This window comes from Rana temporaria, chromosome 3, assembly GCF_905171775.1.
Source record: "Rana temporaria chromosome 3, aRanTem1.1, whole genome shotgun sequence".
NCBI lineage: Eukaryota > Metazoa > Chordata > Amphibia > Anura > Ranidae > Rana > Rana temporaria.
This window is the reverse complement of record NC_053491.1, coordinates 9,495,624-9,512,705: the sequence shown is the minus strand read 5'-3', so window position 1 is coordinate 9,512,705 and position 17,082 is coordinate 9,495,624. Positions and strand designations below refer to the sequence as shown.

At 48.0% G+C, this 17,082-nt stretch overlaps 1 protein-coding gene across 1 annotated transcript in view; it reads left to right on the top strand.

Annotated features, from left to right (window-relative positions):
• The window catches only part of NOX5 (NADPH oxidase 5), a 74,477-nt gene that overhangs the window by 973 nt on the left and 56,422 nt on the right, over window positions 1-17,082 (top strand). Inside the window, exons 2-3 of the mRNA XM_040342230.1 lie at window positions 12,114-12,243; window positions 16,703-16,853. Coding sequence (XP_040198164.1) covers window positions 12,124-12,243; window positions 16,703-16,853 — 271 coding nt within the window. The 5' untranslated portion in view covers window positions 12,114-12,123. The remainder of the gene's footprint in view (window positions 1-12,113; window positions 12,244-16,702; window positions 16,854-17,082) is intronic.

Genomic DNA, 17,082 nt, shown 5'->3' with positions numbered 1-17,082 from the left:
ATGTTTGCGGTCTCTGACCATCTCTTGTATCATGCCTGCAGTCTCTGACCACCTCTTGTTTCATGTCTACAATCTCTGACCATCTCTTGTATCGTGTCTGCAGTCTCTGACCACCTCTTGTTTCATGTCTACAATCTCTGACCATCTCCTGTATCATGTTTGCAGTCTCTGACCATCTCTTGTATCATGTCTTCAGTCTCTGACCATCTCTTGTATCATGTTTGCAGTCTCTGACCATCTCTTGTTTCATGTTTCCAGTCTCTGACCAACTCTTGTATCATGTCTGCAGTCTCTGACCATCTCTTATATCATGTCTTCAGTCTCTGATCATCTCCTGTATCATGTCTCCAGTCTCTGACCATCTGTTGTTTCATGTCTGCGGTCTCTGACCATCTCTTGTATCATGCCTGCAATCTCTGACCACCTCTTGTTTCATGTCTGCAATCTCTGACCATCTCTTGTATCATGTTTGCAGTCTCTGTACATCTTTTTGTGCATGTCTGCAGTCTCAAACCATCGCTTGTTTCATGTCCACAGTCTCTGACCATCTCTTGTATCATGTCTGCAGTCTCTGACCATCTCCTGTTTCATGTCTGCAGTCTCTGACCATCTCCTGTTTCATGTCCACAGTCTCTGACCATCTCTTGTATCATGTCTGCACTCTCTGACCATCTCCTGTTTCATGTCTGCAGTCTCTGACCATCTCCTGTATCATGTGATGTCTGCAGTCTGTGACCATCTCTTGTTTCATGTCTGAAGTCTCTGACCATCTCTTGTATCATGTCTGCAGTCTCTGATCATCTCTTATATCATGTCTGCAGTCTCTGATCATCTCTTGTATCATGTCTGCAGTCTCTGACCATCTGTTGTTTCATGTCTACAATCTCTGACCATCTCTTGTATCATGTCATGTTTGCAGTCTCTGACCATCTCTTGTATCATGTCTGCAGTCTCTGACCATCTCTTGTATCATGTTTGCAGTATCTGACCATCTCTTGTATCATGTTTGCAGTCTCTGACCATATCTTGTTTCATGTTTGCAGTCTCTGACCAACTCTTGTATCATGCCTGCAGTCTCTGACCATCTCTTGTATCATGTCTGCAGTCTCTGTCCATCGCTTGTTTCATGTCCACAGTCTCTGACAATCTCTTGTATCATGTCTGCAGTCTCTGACAATCTCTTGTATCATGTCTGCAGTCTCTGACCATCTCCTGTATCCTGTCTGCAGTCTCTGACCATCTCCTGTATCATGTCTGCAGTCTCTGACCAACTCTTGTATCATGTCTGCAGTCTCTGACCATCTCTTATCTCATGTCTTCAGTCTCTGATCATCTCTTGTATCATGCCTGCAGTCTCTGACCATCTCTTGTTTCATGTCTGCAGTCTCAGACCATCTCTTGTTTCGTGTCTGCAGTCTCTGATTGTCTCTTGTATCATGTCAGCAGTCTCTGTACATCTTTTTGTGCATGCCTAGAGTCTCAAACCATCTCTTGTATCATGTCTGCAGTCTCTCTCCATCGCTTGTTTCATGTCCACAGTCTCTGACCATCTCCTGTATCATGTCCACAGTCTCTGATCATCTCCTGTATCATGTCTGCAGTCTCTGACCATCTTCTGTATCATGCCCGTAGTCTCTGACCATCTCTTGTATCAGGTCTGAGTCTCTGACCATCTCCTGTATCATGTCTGCAGTCTCTGACCATCTCTTGTATCGTGTCTGCAGTCTCTGACCACCTCTTGTATCAGGTCTGAGTCTCTGACCATCTCCTGTTTCATGTCTGCAGTCTCTGACCATGTCTTGTATCAGGTCTGAGTCTCTGACCATCTCCTGTTTCATGTCTGCAGTCTCTGACCATGTCTTGTATCATGTCTGCAGTCTCTGACCATGTCTTGTATCATGTCTGCAGTCATATCATGAAAGTGAATAATCACTGAATTTTAGGCACCATTGGTGATGTTGGGGCCGCACTTGAGACCCTCTGCATTATTAGGAAAGTTGATCACCACTGCTCTAAATCCTGTAAGCTGCGAGGTGACGTCTCGATGGATCGGACTTGTTTCATTTAATGTCTTCATTTTTTTTATGCTATAAAGGGAGAGGTTGGGGGGGGGGGGGGAGGGGTTGAGATTAAAAAGTGGCCTTTGCAGTTCAAATCACGAGGACCCCATATTTTTTTATTCTAATATAAAGGAGTTCAGTGTATCTACAACAACTTCATCATTCATTCATTCTCCCTGTGTAGATAGAAGTAGCACTCAGCAGAGTTTTCCTTTAGCAATGTTGTATTAGATGAACCACTTGCAAGTCAGCCGGAGATCTGATCATTTTGGGACTCGGCTGCAACACGTATTTGAAAATAGCTCAGGTGACCCTTGCATTGTGCGCTGGTCCAAACCATTTGGTGGAGGGGGGATTATGGTGTGGGGGGGGGGGATTATGGTGTGGTGGGGGGGATTACGGTGTGGGGGGAAGGGGGGATTACGGTGTGGGGGGAATTATGGTGTGGGGGGGAGGGGGGATTACGGTGTGGAGGGGGGATTATGGTGTGGGGGGGGGATTATGGTGTGTGGTGGGGGGGATTATTGTGGGGGGATTACGGTGTGGGGGGGGGGATTATTGTGTGGTGGGGGGGATTACGGTGTGGGGGGAAGGGGGGATTGCGGTGAGGGGGGATTACGGTGTGGAGGGGGGATTATGGTGTGGGGGGGATTATGGTGTGGGGGAGGGGGGATTACGGTGTGGGGGGGGTTATTGTGTGGTGGGGGGGATTACAGTGTGGGGGGAAGGGGGGATTGCGGTGTGGGGGGGAGGGGGGATTACGGTGTGGAGGGGGGATTATGGTGTGGGGGGGGATTATGGTGTGGGGGGAGGGGGGATTACGGTGTGGGGGGGGATTATTGTGTGGTGGGGGGGATTACGGTGTGGGGGGAAGGGGGGATTGCGGTGTGGGGGAAGGGGGGATTACGGTGTGGGGGGGAGGATTATGGTGAGGGGGGGATTATGGTGTGGGGGGGGGGGGGGATTATGGTGGGGGGGTTGTTTTTCAGGGGTTGGGTTGACCCCTTAGTTCCAGTGAAGGGAACTATTAAGGCGTCGGCATACCAAGACAATTTGGACAATTTCATGCTCCCAACTTTGTGGGAGGAGTTTGGGGACGGCCCCTTCCTGTTCCAACATGACTGCCCACCAGCGCACAAAGCAAGGTCCATAAAGACATGGATGAGCGAGTTTGGGGTGGAGGAACTCGACTGGCCTGCACAGAGTCCTGACCTTAACCCGATAGAACACCTTTGGGATGAATTAGAGCAGAGACTGCGAGCCAGGCCTTCTCATCCAACATCAGTGCCTGACCTCACAAATGCGCTTCTGGAAGAATGGTCAAACATTCCCATAGACACCCTCCTAAACCTTGTGGACGGCCTTCCCAGAAGAGGTGAAGGTGTTATAGCTGCAAAGGGGCGGGGCCAACTCAATATTGAACCCAACGGACTAAGACTGGGATGTCATTGACCACTTGCTTACCGGGGCACTTAAACCCCCTTCCTGCCCAGACCAATTTTCAGCTTTCAGCGCTCTCACTCTTTGAACGACAATTGCGCGGTCACACAACACTGTACCCAAATGGCATTTTTATATTTTTTATATTTACATTTTTCCCCACAAATGGAGATTTCTTTTGGTGGTATTTTATCACCTTTGCAGTTTTTATTTTGTATTATTTTTTTTAAAAGACAGAATAAAAAAAAAATACAAAACGGTTTTATATTTTGTTATAAAATGTTGCAAACGGGTAATTTTTCTCCTTCATGATCCTTGATGTGCACTGATAGGCTGCATTGATGGGCACTGATAAGGCGGCACTGATGGGCAACGATAGGCGACACTGGTGGGCACTGAGAGGTGACACTGAGAGGTGGCACTGATGGGGGGCACTGAAAGGCATAAATAGGTGGCACTGAGAAGTGGCAGTGATAGGTGGCAGTGATAGGCTGCACTGATAGGCACCGATAGGCTGCATTGATGGGCACCAATAAGGCGGCACTGATGGGCACCGATAGGCGTCACTGGTGGGCACTGATATGTGGCACTGAGAAGTTACACTGAGAGGTGACACTGATGGATGGCACTGAAAGATATTGATAGGTGGCACTGGTGGGCACTAATAGGTGGCAGTGATGGTCACTGATGGGTAGGGCCGTCTTAATAGCATCATGGGCCCCTGGGCAAAGTAATGCTATGGGGCCCCTACAATGATGACAGTGCAGGTAAACCGACATCAAGTAGGTAGGATGCAGACTGCCTCCCCTGTGTAACCATCACTCTCAGTGCCATCATGGGGCCCCATTTTCAGGGCAATGTGGGCTCAAGGACCAGCTGCTTTGGGGAAAGTGCAGGGGCCCCTCATGCAGCTGGGTCCCCTGGGCAGTGCCCAGGTGTGCCCTCTCATTAAGACAGCCCTGCTGATGGGTGGAACTGATTGGCACTGGTTGGTGACACTGATTGGCAGCACTGCTAGGTGGCACTGATTAGTACCACTGGTGGGCACTGAAAGGTGGCACTCGTGGGCATTGATAGGTGGCACTATTATGCACTGGCGGGCACTGATTTGTGGCACTGTGGGCACTGGCAGGCGGTACTGGTGGGCACAGATGAGGTGCCTGTGTCTCTTTCTCTTCGGGACCGATGTCCCTTGTAGAGAAGCTGGTGATCGGCGCTGTCAGCGTGAGGAGGGGAAAAAAAAGATTACGAGCTTCTGTTTACATCACGTGATCAGCTGTCATTGGCTGACAGCTGATCACATGGTAAGGGGCCCGGGATCGGCCCCTTACTCCGATCTGCAATCACCCGAGTCTCATTGGTTCGTTATCACAGCGCACGCCCTGCAGTGGTGGCGTGGAGAGCGTGCAAAGGGGAGGATGTCTACTGACGGCCTCCCGTCAAAGTAGGTCTGCGCTGTAGCCGTCATTCATTTTATAGCGTGGATATGAAGGAGTTAAAGTTCATGCGTGTAAAGGCAGGCGTCCCAATACTTTTGGTAATATTGTGTATATTGTGGATGGAGGCAGCTGGTCACATTTCTGCTATTTGTGGATTCTGATGGGGTGACCCCCCCCCCCCCCCCCCCCGTCTTAGTCTGGGCTGCTTCAAGATTTTTCATACTTTTAAAGGGCGTCATAAAATAAAGAAAAGTTGAGAAACACTTGTTCTAGGGACAGGTTCTCTTTAACCACTTTAAACCCGCACGCCGTCATATGATGTCCAAAAAGGGGATCTGTTATCCCGGGTGGGCGTCATATGACGTCCTGTAATTTGTGCGGGGATATCTGAATGATGAGTGCAGCTAGAGGCATCATTCAGATATCATTGTGTGCCCGGCGGCGATCCTGCGCACCGTAAGAATGATCATAGCGGCGGTTCCGCCGCTTGATCGTTCTTATAGGCGGCGGGAGGGGACATTCCCCCCCTCCCGCTGCCATCTGGTGCTTCTCTGGGCTCTCCCGTCCCATCGGGGGCCCGGGGAGATGATCGCCGTCCGCCGGATGTGCAGCATAGAGATGACTGGTGACCAGATGGTCATCTCTATGACCGTCGGAGGCCTGGGCGCGATGTGATGACGTCACGCCCGGGTCGCCCGTAAATAAACAAACCGCAATTGCGGCTAGTAAGAATGAGATCGGTGAATTTTTTTTCACGATCTCATGCTTTCCAGCCTGGAGGAGAGATGTGGGGGGAGGGGAAGGTCTTATTGACCCCCCCCCCCCCCCATCTCTCCATAAAGAGGACCTGTCACACACCATTCCTATTACAAGGGATGTTTACATTCCTTGTAATAGGGATAAAAGCGATCAAAAAAAAAAATGTAAAAAAAAAAATAAGTAAAATAATAAATAAATAAATAAAATTAAAACGCCCCTGTCCCCGGTAGCTCGCGCTCAGAAGCGAACGCACGCGTAAGTCCCGCCCACGTATGTAAACGTCGTTCAAACCACACATGTGAGGTGTCACCGCGTGCGTTAGAGCTAGACCTCCTCTGTAACTCAGAACTCGTAGGGCCAGATTCACAGTTGTAATACGCCGGCGTATCTACTGATACACCGGCGTATTTTCAAATTTGCCGCGTCGTAGCGTTGTTTTGAATCCTCAAAACAAGTTACGACGGCTTCTGGCTTCGATCCGACAGGCGTACGGCTTCGTACGCCTTCGGATCGTAGGTGTAATACTCCGGCGCCCGCTGGGTGGAGTTTGCGTCGTTTTCCGCATCGGGTATGCAAATTAGCTGTTTACGGCGATCCACGAAGGTACTCGCGTTCGTCGCATTCTCCTACGTCGCCGCTAGTCGGCTTTTCCCGTCGCAAATTTACGGCTGCTATTTCATGGCTTAGATTTAGACCAGCCATGTTAAAGTATGGCCCGTCGTTCCCGCGTCGAATTTCAAATTTTTACGAAAGGACGTAACGCACGTCGCCGTTCAAAAAACACGTCGGGGCGCCGTAATTTCGCGCAAAGCACGGCGGGAAATTTCCTAGCGGAGCATGCGCAGACCGTTCGGCACGGGAACGCGCCTAATTTAAATGGTACACGCCCCATTTGAATTAGGCGGGCTTGCGCCGAACGCATTTACGTTACACCACCGCAAGTTTACAGGCAAGTGCTTTGTGAATCAAGCACTTGCGCTGAAAACTTTTGGCGGTGTAACGTAAAGGAGATATGTTACGCCGCAGCGCAGGTACCTGAATCTGGCCCGTAACCTGTAAAAAAATTTAAAGCGTCGCCTATGGAGATTTTTAAGTAACGAAGTTTGGCGCCATTCCACGAGTGTGCGCAATTTTAAAGCGTGACGTGTTAGGTATCTATTTACTCGGCGTAACATCATCTTTCATATTACACAAAAACATTTGGGCTAACTTTACTGTTTTGTTATTTTTTAATTCATGAAACCATTTTTTTACAAAAAAAAGGCATTTGAAAAATAATTGCGCAAATACCGTGTAAGATAAAAAGTTGCAATGACCAACATTTTATTCCCTAGGGTGTCTGCTAAAAAAAACATATAAAGTGTTTGGGGGGTTCTGAGTAATTTTCTAGCAAAAGAATGATGATTTCTACATGCAGGAGAGAAGTGCCGGAATAGGCGCGGTATGGAAGTGGAAATAAAAGCCCGGTATTGAAGGGGTTAAGATAAAAATTTACTGGACAGTAACAAGTGCGGCATAGTCATAAAACAGCGATGCCCGTCCTCTGAGCGCTCCGGGGTGGAGGTGCAATTACGGCACGGTGACATCACCGCGGATAACAGCTGTCCCTGTTGGCGCACACACACATGACCCCCTTCATTGTCTCACCGGCGCCCCCCCTCTGTGGACTGTCACTGGCAGCAGACGCTTCCCATAGAACAACACAGGTGCCGACGACTTCTTCCCAGCAGGAGCCTCCCAGCCTGAGAATAATAAGAATGTTCATCCATTGAAAGAATTACAGGGCTGATCATGGGTTTCGTATTGATAAGGGCGTCCTGACTTTGTCATCTTAATTAAATTTTCTCCCGCGGCCTTCCTAGCAGATTCCGAATCCCACTTCCTTCTCCCGATCCCTACATACATTATATGATTACAGACCTATTTCCTGTACAGGATCGGTGAGAACAAGCCGGGGGCCCCCCATTACAAACCAGTGTCTAGTGAGGTGGCTTTCAGAAAAGCAGATATTATATATATACAGGGGGAGATTCAGATAGAGAAATCTCTGAGTTCCGACGGCGTATCTATGCGACTGATTCATAGAATCAGGTTACGCATAGATCTCCCTAAGATCCGCCAGGTGTAAGTGACTTACACCGTCGGATCTTAGGCTGCAATTCCCCGCCGGCCGCTAGGTGGCGCTTCGGGTTTTTTACGCGACGAATATGCAAATTCCGATTTCCGCCGATTCAGAAACGAAAGCCCGCCCGGCGCTTTTTTTTACGTTGTTTGCGTTCGGCTTTTTCCGGCAGATAGTTACCCCTGCTATATGCGGCGTATCCTATGTTAAGTATGGCCGTCGTTCCCGCGCCGAGTTCTGAATTTTTACGCCGTTTGCGTAAGTCGTTCGCGAATACGGATGGACGTAATTGACGTTCACGCCGAAACCAATGACGTCCTAGCGACGTCATTGGGAGCAATGCACGTCGGGAAAATTCGCGGACGGCGCATGCGCAGTTAAATCGGCGCGGAGACGCGCCTGATTTAAATACTACACTCCCCCTAGCCGCGGAATTTGAATTCCGCCGGGGGATTTACGATACACCGCCGCAAGTTTTGAGGTAAGTGCTTTCTGAATACAGCACTAGCCTCTCAAACTTGCGCCGGCGTATCGTAAATCAGATAGATTACGCGGATCTAAAGATCCGCTAATCTATCTGAATCTGCCCCACAGTGTCTCACAAAAGTAAGTACACCCCTCACATTTGTTTAACCACTTCCTGTCCGGTCAATGGACAATTCACGTCCGGGAAGTGGTCGTGAAATCCTGACTGGACGTCTATTGACGTCCTGCAGGATTTCATGCCGGCGCGCGCCCGTGGGGGCGCGCAGCGCGGCAATCGGTGATGCGGGGTGTCACTCTGACACCCTGCATCTCCGATCTCGGTAATGAGCCTCCGGCGGAGGCTCTTTACCACGTGATCAGCCGTGTCCAATCACGGCTGTTCACGATGTAAACAGGAAGAGCCGTTGATCGGATCTTCCTCACTCGCGTCTGACAGACGTGAGTAGAGGAGAGACGATCGGCGGCTCTCCTGACAGGGGGGGTTCGCGCTGATTGTTCATCAGCGCAGCCCCCCCTCGGATGCCAACACTGGACCACCAGGGAAGGGCAGTAAAAAAAAAGGGCAGTAAAAAAAAAAGAGAATAAATGCCAATCAGTGCCCACAAATGGGCACTGACTGGCAACATGGGCACAAGTGATGCCCAGCAATGCCATCAGTGCCACCCCTTAGTGTCCATCAGTGCCACCCCTCAGTGTCCATCAGTGCCACCCCTTAGTGTCCATCAGTGCCACCTCTCAGTGCCCATCCATGCCCAGTGCCCACCTATCAGTGCCCATCTGTGCCACCCATAAGTACCCATCAGTGCCACCCATGAGTGCCCATCAGTGTCGCCTATAAATGCCCATCAGTGCCACCCATGAGTGCCCATCAGTGCCGCCTATGAGGGCCCATCTGTCCAGCCTATGAGTGCCCATCAGTGCCGCATACCAGCGCCGCCTATCAGTGCCACCTCACCGCTGCCACCTCATCGGTGCTCGTAATCAAAGTAGAAAACTTACTTATTTACAAAAAGAATTAACAGAAAAAAATAAAAAAACTTTATTTTTTTCAACATTATCGTCCTTTTTTTAGTTGTTGCGCAAAAAATAAAAAATGGCAGAGGTGATCAAATACCACCAAAAGAAATCTCTATTTGTGGGAACAAAACGATAAAAAAATTGTTTGGGTACAGTGTAGCACGACCGCGCAAATGTCATTCAAAGTGCGACAGCGCTGAAAGCTGAAAATCGGCTTGGGCGGGAAGGTGCGTAAGTGCCCCCCGGTATGGAAGGGGTTAAATTTTTTCTTGTATCTTTTCATGTGACAACACTGAAGAAATGACACTTTGTATCTACAATGTTGTGTAGTGAGTGTACAGCTTGTATAACGGTGTAAATTTGCCGTCCCCTCAAAATAACTCAACACACAGCCATTAATGTCTAAACCGCTGGCAACAAAAGTGAGGACACCCCTAAGTGAAAATGTCCAAATTGGGCCCAAAGTCAATATTTTGTGTGGCCGCCATTATTTTTCAGCGCGGCCTTAACCCTCTTGTGCATGGAGGTCACCAGAGCTTCACAGGTTGTCACCGGAGTCCTCTTCCCCTCCCCCATGATGACATCACAGAGCTGGTGGATGTTGGGAGACCTTGCGCTCCTCCCCCTTCCATTTGAGGATGTCCCACAGATGATGAATAGGGTTTAGGTCTGGAGACATGCTTGGCCCGTCCATCACCTTTACCCTCAGCTTCTTTAGCAAGGCAGTGGTGGTCTTGGAGGTGTGCTTGGGGTCGTTATCATGTTGGAATACTACCCTGCGGTCCAGTCTCTGAAGGGAGGGGATCATGCTCTGCTTCAGTATATCACAGTACATGTTGGCATTCATGGTCCCCTCAATGATCTGTAGCCCCCCAGTGCCGGCAGCACTCATGCAGCCCCCAGACCATGACACTCCCACCACCATGCTTCACTGTAGAGACACTTGTCTTTGTCCTCCTCACCTGGTTGCCGCCGCACACCATCTGAACCATACTATAGAATTAAAGGAGAAGTCCAGCCTGAGCTTTTTAGGCTTTGCTTTTCCAACCCCCATATGACATTTACCTGGATCGATCATAGGCCGTAGCCGGAACGGGTTAAAGGGGTTGTAAAGGTAAATGTTTTTTCACCTTAATGCATTCTATGCATTAAGGTTAAAAGAGATACGACAGTACCGACCCCCGAACCCCCGTTTTACTTACCTGACCCCTCGAAAGTCCCGCGCTCGTCCCCGCCATCCTCCTCGGTTCTCAGCCTGGCCGTTGATTGGCTACACTGGATGGATTGAAAGCAGCGCAGCCATTGGCTCGCGCTGCTGTCAATCACATCCAATGACGCGGAGTGCCGGGGGGCGGGGCAGAGTGATACAGTCGGCGGCAGGGCCGCCATCAGGAATTATGGGGCCCCTTACACAGCTTCAGGCATGGGCCCTCCTGGAGCAGAGAACCGGGGGGGGGGGGGGGGTGCTGCAGCCTGAAATTGAGAAGCGGGGGAGGGGGCCATTTACAAAGAAAAGAAGAAATAAAGAAAAATATATATAAAAAAGGGGGGTAGCCATCTAGCCATTCGGGGCCCTGGGGACCTCTGGGCCCTTTAATAAAAATAAAAAAAATAAATAAAAAATATATACAAAGAAATATATATATTTTTTTTTTTCAAAAGGGGGGTTGCCATCCGGGCCCCTGGGAACCTCCGGACCAATAAAAAAAAATTGTCCCTTTAATAAAAAATAAAATAAAAATATATTACAATATTTTTTTTTTTATAAAAAATAAATAAAAAAAAGAGGGGTTGCCATCTGGGGCTCCTGGGAACCTCTGGGCCCTTTAATAAAAAGAAAAAAATAAATAAAAAATATATATAAAAAATATATATATATTTTTTTCAAAATGGGGGTTGCCATCTGGGGCCCTGGGGACCTCTGGGCCCTTTAATAATAAAACAAAAAGAAACCTCTGGGCCCTTTGATAAAAAATAAAATAAAAAAAATATTTAAAAAATTAAATAAACTTTTATAAAAAAAAAAATATATATATATATATATATATATATATATATATATATATAAAAATATATATAAAAATTAAAAGAAATAAAAACATATATAAAAAATATATTTTTTTATAAAAAAAGGGGGGGGGGTTGTCATCCAGGGCCCCTGGGGACCTCCGGACCCCTAAAAAAAAATTGCCCCTTTAATAAAAAATAAAATAAAAATATATTAAAAAAAATATATATTTTTTTTTTATAAAAAATAAATAAAAAAAAGGGGGTTGCCATCCGGGGCCCTGGGGGCCCCTGGGAACCTCCGGACCAAAAAAAAATATAGTCCCTTTAATAAAAAATAAAATAAAAATATATTAAAAAAAAAATTTTTTTTTATAAAAAATAAATAAAAAAAAGGGGGGGTTGCCACCCTAAAAAAAAAAAAAAAAAAATCACGGGATCACATATCACAGGAGCGCGCCCGCAAGAGCTTTCCACCGTGCTCGCTCGCATGAAGGTGGAAAGCTCTTGCGGGGAGGAGTCGAGACAGCCGCCGTGGGACCCCAGAAGACATGAATCGGGGGCCACTATGTGAAAAAAACGAGTCGCACAGTGGAGGTAAGTATAACATGTTTGTTATTTAAAAAAAATTAAAAATTAGCTTTAGTTTCCCTTTAAGTCATTTTCAAGAGCCCCAAAAAAAAAAGATTTTTATCATGTTTTCAAAAAAAAATTAAAAATTTCCCCAGACGCAAAGTGGGTGATAAAATGAAATGTAACATGGAGTTTGCTTGTTCCGTTCAGTGTCAGAACCATGAGTGCGGACGAGGATACCCAATGGCTGGAGTGGGTGACCAAACAGTTTGAGAACATTGCCGGAGAAGACAAGGAAATCGATCTGCAGGAATTCAAGACCGCCCTAAATGTCAAGGAGGTAAGGAAGAATTTTGGAGTTGAAGTGATTGTAAGTCCCTCCCTCCTGTCGAGTGCCCCCACAGTAAGCAGATTGCCATTGGGGGCACCCCGAGCCGAGTCACAGCTCCCTGTGTCCATTCAAACACGGAGCTGCCGTTCAGCCCCACCCCTTCTCGCTCCTAATTGGCTAACTGACTTTGATTGACAGCTGCAGGAGCCAATGGCACCGCTGCCGTGTCTCAGCCAATCAGGAGGAGAGTCCCGGACGACCGAAGGCACTCATGGACATCGCTGCTGGACAGAGATGGGGCTCAGGTGAGTATTAGGGGGGGCTGAGGGGGGCTGCTGCACACAGAAGGCTTTTTATCTTAATGCATAGATTGCGCCTTCTGACTTTACAACCGCTTTAATCGTTTCCGGACCGCCCGCCGTCGTTACTTTGTAGTTAAATACCATTGTTATACCCCGATATTTTCTTCAATGGCGGGCGCTCTGCTATAAGATAAAAGTAGTCTCCGCAGCAGATTCGACACAAGATCACTTTTATCGACGGAGGGAGAGATGCCCCCCCGTCCGCGTCCCGGTTGTTTCCGCCGCTTAGTGGAACCGCCGGTAGTGGCGGAGACCAGTGGCGGCTGGTGCTCAAAATTTTTGGGGGGGCGCAAACGAAAAAAGAAAAAAATTGCAGCCTCACTGTGCCCATCAAATGCAGCCACTGTGCCATCAATTGTCACCACTGTGCCATGCCATCAAACGCAGCCACTGTGCCCCTCAATTGTCGCCACTGTGCCAATTGTCACCACTGTGCCCTTTAATTGTCGCCACTGTGCCCCATTGTTGTCACTGTGCCCTTTAATTGTTGCCACTGTGCCCTTTGTCGCCACTTTTATCGACGGGGGGAGAGATGCCCCCCCCCGGCCGCGTCCTGGTTGTTTCCACTGCTTAGTGGAACCGTTGGTAGCGGCAGAGACCAGTGGCGGCTGGTGCTCCAAATTTTTGGGGGCGCAAACAAAAAAAAGAAAAAAATTGCAGCCTCACTGTGCCCATCAAATGCAGCCACTGTGCTATCAATTGTCACCACTGTGCCATGCCATCAAACGCAGCCACTGTGCCATCAATTGTCACCACTGTGCCATGCCATCAAACGCAGCCACTGTGCCATCAATTGTCACCACTGTGCCATGCCATCAAACACAGCCACTGCGCCCCTCAATTGTCGCCACTGTGCCAATTGTCACCACTGTGCCCTTTAATTGTCGCCACTGTGCCCATTGTTGTCACTGTGCCCTTTAATTGTTGCCACTGTGCCCATTGTCACCACTGTGCTCTTTGTCACCACTGTGCCCATTGATGCCACTGTGCCCTTTGTCGCCACTGTGCCCATTGTCACCGCTGTGCCCTGTAAAATGCACTTACCTTACTCCTTCCACGTCCCTCGGTGTCTTCTCCCGCCTTGGTGACGCTTCAGCCAATCAGGTTACCGATAACCAGAATCGGTGAACCTGATTGGCTGAGACGGCCGTCAGTCTTATCCAAGGGACGCATCCCCCGTACGTTCCGAGGATAAGACATCCGGGAGCCGAGGGCTGTACTCGGAAAGCCTATCAGAGCCGCTGGCTCTGATAGGCACTTCCGCACAGCCAACCAGCTGCCCATCGGACCGTTTTCATCAGACGAACCGATCGTGTGTACAGGGCATAAGTGAGATCTGAGATCTCACATTAACTACTTCAGGACCAGCCGCTGTCGTTATACGTTGTTACTTTGACATTAAATACCGTTGTTATGGCAGCAGCTAGCTGTCATAACCCCGGTATTCAAAAAAAAGCGTCGGACTGTCCTCTTTCCAACAATAGTGGTCTCAGTGGCCATTTTGCCGCAAGACCACTTTTATCGGTGGTGGGAGAGGGCCCCCCCTCCCGCCGCGCTCCGGTTGTCTCCGCTGCTTACCGGAGCTGTCCGGTTCCTCTCCCCTCATTGCCTGGATGCCGAGTGAGGGAAAGATGGCCCCTGCTCGGCTTTGCAGCATTGGAGGGCGAAAGCGACGTCAAACGTCACTTCTGCCCAGCGCAACAAGGAAGCAGAAGTGCGTTCCACAGCTAACCAGCCGGATCTGACCATCGATACCAAGCTCCAGGGCTTTTTTTCAGCAGGAACGCGGGGGAACGCAGTTCCGGCACCTCCAGCTCTGAATGTATGTAATGGTGCTCGGAGGTGGGTAGGGAGTGGAACCAAGGAATGGTGCTCAGAGGTGGGTAGGGAGTGGAACCAAGGAATGGTGCTAGGAGGTGAAGAAAGGGAATGGTGCTCTGAGGTGGGTAGGGGGTGGCACAAGGAATGGTGCTCGAAGGTGGGTAGGGGGTAGAACCAAGAAATGGTGCTTAGCGGTGGGTAGGGGGTGAAACTAATGAATAGTGCTCGGAGGTGGGTAGGGGGTGGAACTAAGGAATAGTGCTCGGAGGTGGATAGGGGGTGGAACTAAGGAATAGTGCTCGGAGGTGGATAGGGGGTGGAACTAAGGAATAGTGCTTGGAGGTTGGTAGAGGGTGAAACTAAGGAAAAGTGCTCGGAGGTGGGTAGGGGGTGGAACCAAGGAATAGTGCTCAGAGGTGGGTAGGGAGTTGAACTAAGGAACGGTGCTCGAAGGTGGATAGGGGGTGGAGAAAAGGAATGGTGCTCGGAGGTGGGTAGGGGGTGGAGAAAAGGAATGGTGCTCGGAGGTGGGTAGGGGGTGGAGAAAAGGAATGGTGCTTGGAGGTGGGTAGGGGGTGGAGAAAAGGAATGGTGCTCGGAGGTGGGTAGGGGGTGGAGAAAAGGAATGGTGCTTGGAGGTGGGTAGGGGTGGAGAAAAGGAATGGTGCTCGGAGGTGGGTAGGGGGTGGAGAAAAGGAATGGTGCTCGGAGGTGGGTAGGGGGTGGAGAAAAGGAATGGTGCTCGGAGGTGGGTAGGGGGTGGAGAAAAGGAATGGTGCTTGGAGGTGGGTAGGGGTGGAGAAAAGGAATGGTGCTCGGAGGTGGGTAGGGGGTGGAGAAAAGGAATGGTGCTCGGAGGTGGGTAGGGGGTGGAGAAAAGGAATGGTGCTTGGAGGTGGGGAGGGGGTGGACACAACAGGTGACTCAGAAGAAAGGAGTTCCTGCACCTATTCTCTGAGAAAAAAAGCCCTACCAAGCTCCATAGTACTCTTGCGGCCTCTGGTGTACAAAGGACGGCGGTGACCGCGGTGATATTTTTGCTTGCTATATTTTGCTCATTCACAAGTGTTCATTCCTGTACGGGCATTATTATTGGGGATTACTCTGTGACACATTTGGGGTTATTTATTTAGGCTACTACACTATCATCTGTGTTTGTGTCTATTTGCTTTAATTTCATGTGTCCCCCTTGAGACCAACCGTGACACAGTGATTGAGGATTGTGAGTGATGTGTTCAAAGGATCAATAGCTGTTCGTTTTTTCCTGTCTGTGGTAAGCCCGCACCCTGCTATTCCGAATATAAAAAAAAAAATTGCGAAATTTCGCTAATGCGAATTTATTGCGAACATTTTGCGAATTTTTTTTTTTTTCTGATTGGCTCTGATGCAAAAGAAGGGCGGAGAAAGTATTCTCGAATATTCGGAAATCGAATATTCGGAATATTTTATCAAAAAAAAAAATGTTGTGAAATATTTTGACAACTGTGGTAGGAGAACTCTGATTGGCTCTGATGCAAAAGAAGGGCGGAGAAAGTATTCGCGAATATTCGGAAATCGAATATTGGTGATATTTTATCGAAATTTCGCTAATGCGAATGCGAAATTGATTGCGAGATTTTGACAACTCTGATTGGCTCTGATGCAAAAAAAGGGTGGAGAAAGTATTCGCGAATATTCGATTTCCGAATATTCGCAAATACTTTCTCCACCCTTCTTTTGCATCAGAGCCAATCAGAGTTCTCCTACCACAGTTGTCAAAATATTTCACAACATTTTTTTTTTTTGATAAAATATTCCGAATATTCGATTTCCGAATATTCGAGAATACTTTCTCCGCCCTTCTTTTGCATCAGAGCCAATCAGAAAAAAAAAAAAACAATTCGCAAAATGTTCGCAATAAATTCGCATTAGCGAAATTTCGCAATTTTTTTTTTTTTTTAAATATCACGAATATTCGATTTTAGCGAATATTTCACGAATATTCGGCTATATATTCATGATATATCGCTAAATCGAATATGGCGTATTCCGCTCAACACTATTCCACAGTTCTTTGGGTGTACTCATTTCATTGGTGTAGGGTGCACTAACACCTCTTATATGATCACTCAACACATCATTTCACATTCCCCTTTTAAGCTTTTTTTATGAGCTTTCCTTTACCACTCTTTTAGCGCTGTTTTATCATTTGAACTCTGGTTCTTTTAATATTTGATACTTTGTTTTAAATATATATATATATATCTGTAAATCTTTAAATCTCTAATACTTCTGTCTTCTCTCAGTCATTTTTCGCAGAGCGTTTCTTTGCTTTGTTCGATTCCGATGGGAGCGGCTCCATCACCCTGGATGAACTGATGAGGGCGCTCCATCTCCTGATCCATGGAAGTGAAGCCGACAAACTGGGCTTTCTATTCCAAGTGTATGATGTGGACGGTAAGAAACACAAAACCCACATAATACAACATCATGAAAATGTCACCCTACCATGTAAGGTTTGTGTTACTAAACCCGGGAGCCTGCAGTCACTATATCTGATTTTTCAATAATTAAAAAAATGTAATAGCAACAATAAAAAAAATACTGACACCGTCCTCTGCCCTACTGATAAAGTTGACTGCCCTACTGACACCATTAATTGGCCTACTGACACCGTCCACTGCTC